The sequence below is a fragment of the Seriola dumerili genome, unplaced genomic scaffold (assembly GCF_002260705.1).
Source record: "Seriola dumerili isolate Sdu_G_001 unplaced genomic scaffold, Sdu_1.0 BDQW01000068.1, whole genome shotgun sequence".
Classification (NCBI taxonomy): domain Eukaryota; kingdom Metazoa; phylum Chordata; class Actinopteri; order Carangiformes; family Carangidae; genus Seriola; species Seriola dumerili.
The window spans coordinates 17,943,990-17,958,701 of record NW_019174323.1 but is presented as its reverse complement, the minus strand read 5'-3'; the positions used below and the strand labels follow the sequence as shown (position 1 = coordinate 17,958,701).

Genomic DNA, 14,712 nt, shown 5'->3' with positions numbered 1-14,712 from the left:
GGAAACACTGGGTCATGATCATGTTCACCTGCATTTCCACCTCACACACCTGTACATGTTCGCTTCCTGATGCTTTGTTTCTAATCAGTGCAAGAGATAAGTATGACATCACGTAACTATGGGTATATATATATAATATATATATATATATAATATATATATTAGACTACATTTGACACACTGTGAAATGTCAAAGATTACTACAGATGTAAAAACCTGACACACGATGAGTTTAAACAAAAATGACATGAAAATTATTGAAGTAAAAAAAAGATGTAATTTGAGAGACTGATTGTTAACATGTTTCCAGTTTGTTAAACCTGAGCTTGAACAGAAGCCGTCTGTTACACACATTTACTACACTTTAAATATCTTCTCTCTTTATTAACAGAATTCACCTTCTTTATTTCTTCAGCTAAAAAACTATTTTAAGAAAATCAGAATGAAAATAAGAGGCTGTATCAGATTACTGTCTGGATCAATGTGAATGACTGTTTCACACCTGTTGTTGTTGTTGTTGTTGTTGTTGTTCAGACACGTCTCAATAAAAACCTGCTGAACCTGGAGTCACCTGTCTGTTCACACCACGTCACCTCCTCCTCCAGAAATCACAGTTACTGATGATCTCACACTGAGACAAACTGCAGTTTAACATTCATATCTGTGCTTCATTCACAAACAGCAGACACAGGGAGCTTGGTTAAACCTGCTCCCGACTGATCGTCACAGGTAAGTGTTGATTTCTGGACAGAGAGCTCACCTGTGCCACAGCTCTGGCACTGAAACGCTCAGGTGCTGGTTTAGGCTTTAAACGTGGTTCAGAACTGTGTGTGTGTGTTTTATGGTTTTTCTTAGAGAAGAGATAACAGCAGGTCTTTAAGTTACGTTCAAGAACATGGTGAAGAACAGTGCTGTTGGTCAAGAGCTTAATGTAATAAAAACCTACTGGTGTTCAATGGTAACACTGGAAACTGATTCATCCCACATTTAGAGACCAGAGCGCCCTCAGCTGGTCGTCTGTCAGTAAACGTCATCTGAAAATACATGTTAGAAAAAGACCTCCACGTAGTTCTGAAGGCGGTTCAGATCCGAGGCTGGTTTCTGTGGAATCAGGACTGACTGGTCTGTGGTCTGTGACAGTCCCACTGGGCCGTGAGGTCAAGAGAGCTGCTGATCCAGGGTCTGTTCAGGGCAGAGGGGGCACTCGGTAGAGCTGGAGCAGGTCTCGCACTGTAGTCCATGACCACAGGGCAGAGACACCGAGCCGGGCTCTCCACACGTCACGCAGCACTGTCTCTGCTTCCTGTACACCACCTGGGTCAACACGGAGGTTTACACCTGTTAGACTGGAGTCAAGGGGTCCGACAAAAAAAAAAAAACTCCCAGAGGAACCTGAAGGCAACACTTTGTCACGTGGGAACTTGTCATGATTCCTGACGTTATATATTTATTTCATAAGCATAATAATAAGTAGCAGCAGACTCATGTATGAGGTGTGTGTGAGTGTTTGGTCTCACCTGTTCTACAGCGTGGAGGCAGCTGCAGAGCTGAGCTTGCAGACTGAGGACCGACTCCAGGGGCAGTCTGTGCAGGAGCTGGAGTTGGTGCAGCGCTAGATGGGGGTTGTCTCCGCTCCTCAAGCTCTCCAGCGCCTCCTGCAGGAGAGCGGCCTGCCTCTGAGCCTCCTCCTCGGCCTGCCTCGCTCTCTCTGCCTCCATGGTTAATCGAGCTGCGTGGGCACGAGACTCCTCGGCGTCAGCCTTCACTGCAGCCCAGGACTACAGACAGACAGACAGACAGACAGACAGACAGACAGACAGAAAGACAGGTCCACTGAGATCCAAGTGTCTAATAAAGAGCTCAACTTTAAAAATGAAATAAAAAGTGTAGCATAGCTTTACATTTTTAGTCTTCATGGTTAACTCCAACAGTTAACCAGTTAACAATCTGTCAACCAGTCACATCTTAACAACTGAACAGCTGTAACATCCTCCTCTCTCTCCCCTGTGAGTATCTCACTCACAGACTCCAGTCACAGTGATTGGCTGAGCAGCGTCACATGACCAGAGCTGTAAAGGTGAGAAAAGCTGCGTCAAAATTGAATTATTCTCAGTAATTTATCAGTTATGTGTCTGGGTCTGGACCTGACCTCTGGGTTGCACCAAGATGTTGTGCATGATGAATATAAAGACAGGACACTGATGATACATGTTTTCATCATATCACTTGATAATTTATCATTTACACCTCCATCAGTTAATCTGTAACTTCCTGCCCTCACTTCCTGGTCTGTATCAGGCAGATCCAGGTTTCTGAAAACCTGAATAAGATGTTTACAGGTGCAAACACATAAACAACAAACTACTGTGTCTGTAAACAAACTCTACATCAGACATGCAAGCACACATGTCCCACTACCTACCTACCTGAGCTGTGTGTCTCCAGCTGTGGCCCCACTGCTTCAGGGCCCTGTGGGCCTCCTCCAGCTCCTGTTTGAGCCTGCCAGTCTCTGCACAGGGGCCAGACGGCAGCAGGGTGGGGGGCGTGCCGGGGGAGCCCTGGGCGGAGGGAAAGTGCTCCCAGATGTTAGTGTTCATACCGTTCAGACCTACAGAGAGAAGAGAGAACCACGGTCAGGTCACACCTCACCACACCAGCTCATGTTTACAATCCTGCTCCACAAACCTAAAGAGCCATGAGACGGCCCTAAGAAGGAGCCCTCTGATTGGCCGGGCTGGGAGAGGTGAGAGAAGAAAGGTGACGCGTGCGGCCTGATTGGAGGAGACGGTGACGGGGAGCTGAAGGGAGCAGAGCTGCTGAAAGAGCCTGGGATGTTGACTGGAGCAGAACTCTGGAGCTGGCTGCCTCCTACAGACACATGAACAGGGGTTATTATGTGTGTGTGTGTGTGTGTGTGTGTGTGTGTGTGTGTGTGTGTGTGTGTGTGTGTGTGTGTGTGTGTGTACACTGCTGGATTTATTTATATTCTATAACTTGATGCCTGTCTTTAAATACCCAGCATCACTCCCACAGTAGAGCTGCTCTCCAGCCTCCTCTCCAGCGCAGACACACCAAAGTCATTGAGGTCGAGATCATCCAGAGCCGACTCTGCAACACAAACAACAACAACAACAAACATCAGCAATTATACTATTTATATTAATGTTGGACAAACCATCACACAGAGTCTCAGTCAGCTGTTGATCCTCCAAAATCAAGTCCCTGAACTCTACTGGAAGGTCGACTACACTTACCAACAACTGACTCCACGGTCTCACTGGTGGGGTAGAAGGGCAGGGCGTTAGCGTTCATGCCTGAGGAAATGCTGGACCCCAGGGTTCCGAGAGGGGCGGGGCTTGGCGGGGTGGCAGCCAGACTGGAGGGGATGCTGGAGGACAGACTCAGAGGACTGCCCACCGGCAGGAACACCAGCAGGTCCTGAAGGAGACAGAAGGTGGTCTTTGAAACACACAGAGTCACGTCACTGTGTCCTGACAGAAACATGAGACTGAGGACAGTGGAGACAAGTCATGTGACCAGACTGAGGATGGTGAAGACAGGTCATGTGACCAGACTCTGTTGTAACTTCACCTGTTTACTTTGTGCTGAGGCCAGTTCTCTGTTTCGCTGCTCCAGAGCAAAACTCCTCTGCTTGGCCTGAAACCACAAACAACATCAGTCTGATGACATCACAACACGGCGGACACACCTGCCTCTAGTAACCATGACAATGTCCGTCTCACCTGATCCTCCCTCTCAAATCCAGGAGCCCTGCCATACCCTCCTTCCCCCGCCCACGGAGACAGAGGCCCAGACCCTCCGCCCACGTCCTCACACAGGGACAGAACGCTACCCAGCAGCCCCTGCTCCGCAACACATGGCCCTGCAGACGGGGAGAAGGGGTCTGACACAGAACCAGGTCTTGACCCCATGTTGTGTCCACTGGGACTTGAAGAGGCCTCCTGGGCAGGAATTGGGTCTGGAGGTCTGGGAGGCGGAGGAGAGCTGGGGGTGGGGAATGATGGTTCTTCAGGAACAAAGGACTCTGGAGGGGGTTTAAAAAAATGTAGTTAAATGATTAGTATATTATTTTATTGTTATAAATAAAATTATTATCATAGAAGAGATCAGAGACGTGTAGGACTCACTTTCTACATGAGCGAAGGCACAGAAGGGTCCTCTGGGACAGCTGCCGCTCTGCTGCATGTCGTTACACTTAGTGGACTTATAGATCTGTGACACACACACACACACACACACACACACACACACACACACACACACACACACACACACATTAACTCCCACATTAACTCCCGTCACTGAGTGAATCATAGTGCTGTGTACACGGGTCTGTTTGATTTCCTGATGCACCGACACTGAAGGAAGCAGAACCGGGAGGAGCTTTTGGTAATAGAGGTGAAGACAACAACTCCCATGATCCCACACTGTTTCATGATGTCACCCAACGCCGTCTTTTGTTATTGTTTTGATTGAGAGATCCCTACAGGCAGAAGTTACTGGCTGTGCGTTTAATCATTTTTTATTTAATAATGAAGAAAGCCCCGCCCCCTCAGCTCCCTTCACAAACAGACTCCGAGACGTCGATCATGTAAAACAGCTGCAGAGACACGAACCTCTGGGTGGAACTGCTGCTCTGTTCTGGTGTGACAGTACTGACATCCCTCTGCTCCCTCACATTTACTGGGGTCTCCCCACTCCTCGCTCTGTTTCACAGCTGGACACGGCAGCGCTCTGCAGCAGCAGGGACAACAACAGCTTCATTAAACACAACCACAGTCGAGTGACAACGAAACCATCATCTCTACATGATGCGACAGAGCACCTGTATTTGTGCTTGTGCGGGCTCCGCCTCCTGTCTTTGCTGTTGTGGTAATATGGACAGGCGTAACCCTGACGACACAGACGAGGCGGCTTCTTACAGAGCTCCGTCTTGTAGTGAGACAGCACGTAGTTGTTATCTGAAGAGAAACAACGCAAACATCCCAGAGTCACAATCAAAGCAACATCAAGGTGTCGTGGATCAGATGTGAAGTATTTACCACAGTATCATCAGTCAGAGCAGATCACAGCTGGTTTACCTTGCCAGCGCGGCTCCTCACTCAGGATCTTCTCTATGAGGGCCGTACTCGCTGCCTGTCCTGACTGCCCGTCTCCTCCCCCTCCTCCTCCTCCCTCCGAGGCCCCCGAGCCTCCCTGAGACTCCATCACCTGCACCTCCCTGTAGAAATCACAGTGTTAAGGACCACAGCACAGAGACACCGGTTCATGTGTTTCTTTGGGTTGATTTCTCTGGTGTACCTGATGTCATAGACAGGGCTGCGCAGGTCATGTGACCCGTGTGCAAAGGCACAGTGGGAGCCGTTTTTACTGCAGTGGCCCTTTGCATCAGTTTCGTGGATACATGATCCTGTTTTATAGTAGCGGAGGTGATACCTGCGCTCAGTGTCACCTGCTGTCCGATGGAGAAACGGACACCTGGTGGAGACAGAGAGAGAGAGAGAGAACTCTTATTCACAGCAGAGAAATGAACAGAGAGACACACAGACAGACAGTGTCCAGTATATACTACATACTGTAACAATAATGTTCTAAATAATAAACAATGCAGCAGGGAGAGAGAGAGAGAGAGAACTCTTATTCACAGCAGAGAAATGAACAGAGAGACACACAGACAGACAGTGTCCAGTATATACTACATACTGTAACAATAATGTTCTAAATAATAAACAATGCAGCACTTTTGTATCTTATCAGAAACACTGTTGATATGAGACACAGTATAAAATCCATGACCATTAAACTGAGACTGTGTGACTTAAGTGATTTGCATGGATCATAACACACTGGTATTCACTAATTTCATCAGAGAGAAAGTCACAACCTTCCTGAGCTTCTGGCTGAAATCACAGTGAATCTTTTTGGCTGCTAAACTTTACATTAATAACGTATCACAGTGTTTTTCTATGTGTCAAATCCCTTTGAAAATGTATCTGAAGGAGAACTTTAAAAGTTCCCACCTCTCTGTGATGAGGAGTAACACGGGAGTAATTCACATATCAGATCTCAGATGAATCTTCAATGTGTTTTGGGTGTGTTTACACATGGACTTAGAGCCAAAGTGGTTCATTAGCATGAATCAAAGACCCAGTTTGACCCTGAATCAACTTCATCCTGTACATTTACATTTTCTTTGTCTGTGTGTGTCACAGAGGGGCTGCTATAACGGCTCAGTGGAGGACAGACCCCAGAGAGGGAGAGTGGTTGTGTTCAGGTGCTAATGCTCACTGTAGAGATTATGCATCACACACTATTCTTCCAGTGTTCAGCTTGATTTAAAATAGTGGACGTGTGTCTCCTCAACCACCACTTCACTGACAAAATCCTTTGTCATGCAACGTCCTACACATTCTGAGGTTCACTTGAGCAATTCAGGATTTAAATGTACTTGCACATGTTAGAACTGGGATACAGCGAGATTTGAGCATTTAAAGATGAAGTGGTTTTTGTAAACCCCCCAAAAACCTGTGTTCTACGGGGTTTCTAACAAAAGTGATTCATTTCACTGTTGTTGACATAAACAAAATACCCAGTCCAGAAAGTGAAACAGTGTAAACTCTCATGTGTGGTGAGTTAAAACAACAGTAACACTTCCTCTTTCACAGACATCCTTCAGTTTTCATGTTAACAGTGTGTGTCTGTTGAATGGCTGTAATAATCAGTGTAAACACATCAATGAAATCTCAGCTGCACTCACTCGTCTCCATCAGGACAGGTCCCCGTTCCCTCATCATATTTGGTGCAGTAAACATCTGGGCTGTAGTTGAACATCCCGTCCCGTCTGCGAATGGGCCTCCGGCGCCGCTGGTTCAAAAAGTGCCAGTGAAAACAGGAGAAAGGCCTGTGCTGTGTACATTTATGCTGCACAAACAGGGGGCACTGCTCGGTTCTGAATTCCTTCAGGTATCTGCCAGAGAGAGAAACAACAACAGAAAGTGGGATACATGAACAGACGATGTTACCGTCTTTCACCGTAGATTCACTGCAATAGAGTGCATCCATAAGTATTTACAGTACATATTACAGTACCAAATCCTTGTCTATAGTAATGATTCTTCCTATCTAACCTCACCCTGGTCTCTGCTGCTCGGATGAACCTCCTCCTCTAAATGGCTCCTGTATAATTTACTGAGACTAACATCACATGTTGTAACACATCCAGAAACACACAGGTGGGGTTATAATGATCCCCACAGAGCTTTAAAACATGACCACTGTTTAGTGAGTAACGTTAGGCCTCTTTATGGAGACCTGCTCCGGTTAATGAGCACATTATAACAATCTGAACAGACAGGGTTCAGTCAACAAATAACACATTTATCACTCAATCATTTTTACAATAAAAAGTATGAGTAGATTGGTAAATACAACTACATGTAAGGCTGTGTACACTTAGCTAGCTAATCCTGCTAACTAGCTACGTACGTGTAATGTTGAGGTTTCTCGGGCTGTATATTCAACACGGTAGCGGGAGATGTCGAGCCCCCTGCGGGCGAAGACGAAGAGGACGAAGAGGGTCCCCCGGTAGACGTCGCCGCCGAACTTGACGGCGGCTGTGAGTGTGTTTTAGACATTTTTCCAGTTTAAAGCCTAAAGACAAGAACCTTGTTTTTAGCTTACTGGCTAGCTATTCGTGTTAGCTTCGAAATCCGCATTCTACAACGATGTGAGCTTGCGCAAGACAGGAGGAAGTAGTAGCGAAGGGCCAACAGGAGCGCACGGAACTATGGAACATGAAGTTCAGTCTTAACTAAACTAACGAGTGAGCACCTCGGTGAACACTTCCGGGCTCAGATCATACACTATGACAATGTTTAATAAAGACACATAACTTTACACACGGTTTATAGAAAACTGTGATACAGGAATAAATTCGGAGCCGAAGTCACATGTTTTCATTTGCTTCATCTTATTGGCTGCAAATTATAACTTTGGAAAGCGAACCAATCAGCGTGTAGTAGTTTACAAGTATGACGTCACGAAAAATACTAATACTTGGCCTCGACGTCCCCCTCCCAACACGAACCGTCGTCAGTGGCTGTTACCGACTCCTCGTCCGCCGCGGTGATTATTCTACATCAAGCTTCAGCCTAAAGGTAAATCTAAACGTTTTAATTTGTATATGATGTGTTTAATGGTTTGGTTGTTGTCACCGTGATATGTATCTGGGGATTGTGTGTCTGTCTACAGCGATTGTTTGTGGAAGAGGCTAAAATGTCTACGTGCTAATGTTAGCGTTAGCTAAAAATAGAACAATGGGCTCTCTAACAGTTGACGTTTCTGGTTAAACGTCACGGTTAGCTCACTAAAGTGAAACCGAACCTCCTAAATAGGCCCAAGGTTGGCTAACATTGTCTTCCGAGGTTGATGTGGGCTAGTTAACCATATTGTCGTCTAAATCTCCGATGTAAACCGTTGATTTACATGACAGTGGCACCATTTGTCGATTATAACAAACTTTGACCCTCGTTGATTCGCTCCGATTGTGACTGTTTAGGCCTCGCTGGTAGACGCTGTAGAGCCTATCGAAGCAAACCTTATGCCTCCATGTAGCCACAGCCTGGGGGAGGGGAGCTCTTATTACTCTATTATGCTATTGCTAAGCTAGCGCCCTGGTTTAGCAAGCCAGGCTATACGGCGTATGGATTTAAGCTGTTAATTTGTCATTTGTTTCTGATGCTGTCAGGACTGAGACTGTGGATGTCAGCAGGTCTTAATCTTAGATAACAGTTTCTTAATTGTTCTTAGCGAGATGGCCCGTACCAAGCAGACCGCCCGTAAATCTACTGGAGGAAAGGCGCCAAGGAAGCAGCTGGCTACTAAGGCAGCCAGAAAGAGCGCACCGTCCACAGGGGGGGTGAAGAAGCCCCATCGTTACAGGTTTGTAGTGTTTATGTTCATCTATGACGTGAGTATTGGTGGTCATTATATTGAACACTTTGGCACTAAAATCACCACTGTCGTTCAGGCCTGGCACTGTGGCTCTGAGGGAGATCCGTCGTTACCAGAAGTCCACTGAGCTTCTGATCCGCAAGCTGCCCTTCCAGCGTCTGGTGAGGGAGATCGCCCAGGACTTCAAGACTGATCTGCGTTTCCAGAGCGCGGCCATTGGAGCTCTTCAGGTAAATAACGTGTCTATGCGTGTCACTCCTGGTGTAACATGAGCAGTAGCTGATATCAGCCTAATGCCTCATTTCATTCTTCCTTCCTACAGGAAGCCAGTGAGGCTTACCTGGTGGGTCTGTTTGAGGACACCAACCTGTGCGCCATCCACGCCAAGCGTGTCACCATCATGCCCAAAGACATCCAGCTGGCTCGCAGGATAAGAGGAGAGAGGGCCTAAGTGTCCAGTGGCAGTGTCCTCACTGCAAATGATCCTATTTATCGTACTTAACCATTTTTGTGGACATTTTTATTTCTTGGGTATTTTTTATAACTTTTCTTTTTGAATTTTGTATTGTATTTTAGATTTGAGACAAAACATCAACCATTCCACAACCTGAGTACACTTGGGTAGTTGGTAGTACAGTAGGAATATCTACCTATTCTATCATGGGTCATGACATGTTGCAGCCATCATAAAACCCCTCATGGTCTGTGGGTATCTGATAGAAGCAAGGATGATTTCTTCACATCTTCCACGGGGGGTCCAGGGTCTCTTCACCCATCTACCATTTACACAATGCCAGCATGTCTTGCTCAGCAGGTGTCACTGCAGTGTCGGTCTGATACTCGGCACTCTGACGGGGAGCAGGACAGACCCTCTGTATTTTTCTGGACTGATTTTTACATGTTTTCCAACATAAAATCTTGGCAGCTACACTTAATACTATTTATGAAAATGTTGTCACATGTCTTTCTATTAAAGGTCTTTATGAGTAGAAAGTCTGGTGTTCTGTAGTTATTCAGACAGTGTATGGTTTTTATATGCATTTATTTACAACACAAATGGCTGACAGTTAATTTATCATACAAACCACTCGGTGTGCTTGAAGCCAGCAGCTGGAAGGAAAAGAAACCTTGTTAGTGAACATGTAGAGATAGACCTCTGTTAACTGTGTGTGTGTGTAACCATTGTCTCACCGATACGACACACAATTTCGTCACACTCCTTGATGTTGCTGGCTCTCAGTGCCACACAGCAGAAGCCTGTTGACTGAGGGGTTTCTGGGGAGTCTCTGTGAACACAACCAATCACATGCTAGGATGACATGTAGGTCCAGCCAATGACAGAGCTGTAGGGGCCCTGGGTATTGCATCGCCACATGTTTTCTATGGAGGGGTGTTGCCTAACTACAGCTGGGATGTGTGGATGGATGATGAAACGGTGTCAGTGGCTGCTGTAGTATTTAAATTAGAGACTTACGCCACACAAAATGCAAATACGGTGTAGTCCGGTTGACCAAATCTCCCCACACATGAGATCTCTGGGTAGTGATGCTCAATCAGCACCTGAGGAAACACAGGCAGCGTGTTAGTCCAGGAGGATTTACAGAGCTGAACACCAGTGTCACGTGCACATACTCACCTGTTTACTGTTCTTGTCTGTGCACGTCAGGTGTGTCTCCTTCATGTCTAAGAGCACTTCCTGCAGGACAAATGACATAACGGTGTGTTTTCTGAGCAGGACATGAGTGAGTCAAGCACGCCCTCAGGCAGGGGTGTGGCTTCCTTACCTGGCCAGGCAGGTTCTTCTCTAACACCTGTGGAATGGCCTGCTGCAGCACCTCCTTCCCTCCAAACTGAAAGAGCAGATGTCACACAGCTGCCAAAGGCAATCACATTCACTGACCAAGATTTCATTATATATTTATTATTTACCATTCCAATGTTTGTTTTTCCCAAGAACTGCACGATGTACACGATCCTGTGAGAGGAGAGGAGGGTCAGTGTCTGAATGTCAAGGCTTCACATAGTAAACAGCTGTTTACCTGAAGAAGCCAGCTCACCTTCCCTCTTTGAGACAGTGTGAAGGACTGGGCCTCTGGTCCTCGGAGGCCGACTGTGGGGAGGGGGCCGGACCGAGCTGTAGTGTAGGGTTCTCCACCCTCAGGGCCCGCAGGAGCTTGATGAGGGGCCGATACACCGTTCCATCATGGGCCCTCCACCGGAGAATGCGGATAGTCAGTGGGCTGCCCTTCAGCCGTGACAGAACCACACCTGCCTGGGACAACAAAGACATCAGCAGATGAAACTGATCTCAGTCCAGGTGAGCTATGAGAGTTCAGGTCATTATATATATTATCTATATAACATATGAGACATCAGCAATAAGACCAGGTGTTTAAAGAGCAGATATGAGACTGTTATTCAAACCAGCACTGACCCATAGACCGATGATGTCACTGGTTATTACTGTAACACATCACTGAGTGTTGGAGCAGCTCTCTACCTGTAACACACCTCTCTGAACGGTTCTCTACCTGTCCACACTTGGAGTTCTTCAGTGACGTCCCGTTGATTTCGTCTATGATGTCACCAGGACAGATAAACCTATCGACGTGAGCCTGACTGCCAGGCAACAGGTCCAGGACAAAGGTGCGTCCACTCAGGTACCTGAGAGACAAACAGAGGGACCTGATGATGCAGCAGCGTGGACTCACCTGCTCATGAACAGAAGAAGAAGATACAAACCTCAGCACCATGCCGACCTCCCGACAGGGAACCACCTCGTATGTTTCACACACCTGAAGACACACATACAGTCAACTGAGCGGAGCCACTTCCCACAGCCACTGAAGCTGTGATGATGATGTGATGATGATGTAATAATGATGTAATGTAATGAAGAATAAACATTCTGTTTCTTACCGGGAGGAGCCAGCTCTCATCCAGAAAACTACAGTTCTGTGTAGAGACCAGAGGTGACTGTTAGAGTGGAGCTTCAGGTTCTATTACACATAATAATATACAATAATATATTCTATTTATATTATATTATATTATATAATAATATATTATATTTATTTTATAATGTATTATATTATATAGTAATATATTTATGTTACAGGTGTAAACAGAGCCGCTCTGACCTCCAGGTCCAGTTTAAAGTCCATGTGAGAGAGGACCAGCAGCAGCGACATGAAGGGCTCTGAGGAGTGAGAGTGGGGGGAGGACAGGCGGGAGAACAGGTCTTAGAGCTGCTGTGGTGTGTTCAGTGAAAACAATCAGATCAAGTAAAAAAGACTCACCCACTAATTCTTCATTCCTGAGGATTGAAGCTGGACTGAACCACTGGAGGAGAGAGAGGCAGAGAGAACCATCAGAGACACATTCACTGCAGGTTCAGGGACAGACTCCTCACACACCAGGAGGAGATCAGTGTGTGTAAACAGTGTGTGTCTGACCTCCAGGACCCGGGGCGTGTGCAGCAGGTGTGTGATGAACTGGGGCAGGATCCTGCGACTGAGGGCCAGTCTGAGCAGGTAACGGCCCCGACCCTGAGCTGAGAGCAGCTTCCTGCAAACTCTGGTCTGCTCCACTGCCAGGGACAGAGCAGACAGCCTACACACACACACACACACACACACACACACACACACACACACACAAAATCAGCTGTTACAGTCCAGTTAGTACAGTGTTAGAAACGTCAGCTGATCTGAGGAGGAGGATGATGATGATGATGATGATGTTACCTGGTACAGGTGTCTTGGTGAGGAAGCTGTTCGAAGCACTGCCAGTAGTCTCTGTGTCCCAGACTGAGAACTGGTTCTGATGAGACACAACAACACACTCGGTCTGAGGTCAACACACACCTCAGAGGATCAACATGTAATGTAAAAACAATTTCAACTGTTCGACACATGAGCTGTTAACACTTATCCAGTGTATGTGTCTGTAGGTAACCAACAGGTACAGGTGTAGTGTGTCGTCATACTGACGTTGCAGCCCCTTCCTGAGGACCAGCTCCAGCAGCTCACAGCAGGAGGTCAGGTGAGCGTCGGAGTCTGTCACCGTGTCTCCACCTGACTGCAGGTTCAGGACACACACTGCGAGGACACACAACAGTCTGACGTCACCGACACACACCAGCTGTTCAACGCACACCAGCTGTTTCCTGCAGCTGTGTTATCGTCACGGTTTCACAGAGGATACATGATGTGTTTGTGATCGTCAGTTTATCCGCAGCAGAAATAAAACCAAAGCGGAAACATGTTGTTGTTATTGTTGTTGTGACGTTTCAGTCAGCTGATCAATAATCATCTGGTATTGATCCTTACCTCTGAGGGAGCTGAGGAGAGGGTCTCTGGGCGCCATGTTGAAGGAGCAGCTGTGATCTGAAGCTGATGTCGATCCTGTGGTCTCTAAACACTCAGTATCTCACTTCCGTGGAGCCTACCTGACATACCGACACACCTGCCCGTCCCTCAGTGTTTACACAGGCAGGTAGAGAGGCGGGCAGCTGGAGCAGGAGCGGATCGATTCATTAAAGATTAAAAATAAAGTGATCAGACCTGAGCCACCGGACAGGCTCAGGGACGATGAAATAACAGCGAGATGTGAAGTGATGCAGAGACACCTGCTATTCTGACGTCTGCTGCGTTCAGAGACCTCGGGTGAACTACACATTGCTACACAAACTGCTGCGTTCAAAGACTCCCTGTAAAGTACAGATTGCTGCGTTCAGAGACTCCCTGTAAACTAAATACTGCTGCCTTCAAAAACTTCCTCTAAAGACTTTTTTATTCCTTATTATTCTATGACGTTTTTATGCCTTTCTATATGCCCAACTATACTATGTAGTTTTATGTCTTACTATTCTGACGTTTTGACATTTTAATACCTTACTATAACTTTTTATGCCCTATTATAATATAACATTTTTATGCCATACTATACTATGTTTTTATTACTTTTTATGTCTTATTCTATTTCGTTTCATGCCTTACCATACTATGACGTTTTTATTCCTTACTATGACTTTTTAAAAAGTTTTTATGCCTTACTATAGTATGATGTTTTCATGCTTTACTATACTACAATTGTATAGTATTTAATTAATCTATTTATTATTCTTTTATACATGTTTCCATTGTTGCAAATTGTTTAAATTAATGTAGTATATAATGTCCAATAAAGTTATTTATGAAGCTCTTGCTTTAACTTATAGAACACATCTGGTATGAATTTTCACAATAGTAACATGTACAGCACTGTGTGACTTTTTCTATGTTAGCTTTAATCAACAACATAAATACTAGAAATATTTAAATGTTGTCTGACAACACTGACAATGAAGGATCAAAAACATGCTGATGTTAATTGGTAAATACTTTCACCTGTGGAGGTGGTGACAGTGCTAGAGATGATCCATCACTTAATCACAGTTTAATATTTATACATTCTGATGTTAAACGTGTTGCTACCATCACCTGTCAACAACAGCAGAAATTAAGTTTCAGGTAAGAAACTGAACCTGTGAATCCTGAAGACAGAGAATAATAAACTAACTCATCAGCAGTTAGTCTGTCATTTCATCAGAGGAAGCTGAACTGGGAGAGGTTTTCTACCATCATCATCATCACAGCACATTAGAGAACTAAGGATGTCCATGCAGTCTCCCTTCTCCACAACCAGATGAATGGAAACAAATGGGCTGCTCTGTACATGAGGTCCTCCTTCTGTTGG

The 14,712-nt window shown here is 45.9% G+C and overlaps 3 protein-coding genes across 4 annotated transcripts; 1 reads left to right on the top strand and 2 right to left on the bottom strand.

Annotated features, from left to right (window-relative positions):
• Positions 1-1,141: 1,141 nt before the first annotated feature.
• unk (unkempt family zinc finger) lies at positions 1,142-7,867 on the bottom strand. Of its 2 annotated transcripts, XM_022742246.1 has the most exons (15): positions 7,507-7,867; positions 6,779-6,988; positions 5,323-5,499; positions 5,103-5,242; positions 4,847-4,982; positions 4,638-4,755; positions 4,149-4,233; positions 3,744-4,045; positions 3,592-3,657; positions 3,255-3,438; positions 3,016-3,108; positions 2,686-2,868; positions 2,427-2,608; positions 1,518-1,778; positions 1,142-1,314 (listed from the first exon to the last, which is right to left on the bottom strand). In XM_022742246.1, the coding sequence occupies exons 1-15, from the start codon at positions 7,653-7,655 to the stop codon at positions 1,159-1,161; spliced, it is 2,442 nt and encodes an 813-aa protein (XP_022597967.1). In that variant the 5' UTR covers positions 7,656-7,867; the 3' UTR covers positions 1,142-1,158. The 2 variants fall into 2 exon arrangements, with proteins under 2 accessions (XP_022597967.1, XP_022597968.1); XM_022742247.1 differs by lacking the exon at positions 1,142-1,314 and having other exon boundaries at positions 1,659-1,778; positions 2,423-2,608.
• A 209-nt stretch (positions 7,868-8,076) lies between these two features.
• Positions 8,077-9,966, top strand: LOC111219765 (histone H3.3). Its single transcript, XM_022742532.1, has 4 exons — positions 8,077-8,177; positions 8,830-8,961; positions 9,050-9,203; positions 9,296-9,966. The coding sequence occupies exons 2-4, from the start codon at positions 8,834-8,836 to the stop codon at positions 9,422-9,424; spliced, it is 411 nt and encodes a 136-aa protein (XP_022598253.1). The 5' UTR covers positions 8,077-8,177; positions 8,830-8,833; the 3' UTR covers positions 9,425-9,966.
• A 47-nt stretch (positions 9,967-10,013) lies between these two features.
• LOC111220333 lies at positions 10,014-13,602 on the bottom strand. The gene is made up of 16 exons (XM_022743392.1): positions 13,305-13,602; positions 12,966-13,073; positions 12,720-12,795; positions 12,429-12,585; positions 12,273-12,315; positions 12,114-12,172; positions 11,893-11,928; positions 11,716-11,768; positions 11,505-11,637; positions 11,031-11,245; positions 10,903-10,948; positions 10,758-10,823; positions 10,610-10,669; positions 10,448-10,533; positions 10,165-10,259; positions 10,014-10,083 (listed from the first exon to the last, which is right to left on the bottom strand). The coding sequence occupies exons 1-16, from the start codon at positions 13,339-13,341 to the stop codon at positions 10,049-10,051; spliced, it is 1,305 nt and encodes a 434-aa protein (XP_022599113.1). The 5' UTR covers positions 13,342-13,602; the 3' UTR covers positions 10,014-10,048.
• Between the last annotated feature and the right edge of the window lie 1,110 nt (positions 13,603-14,712).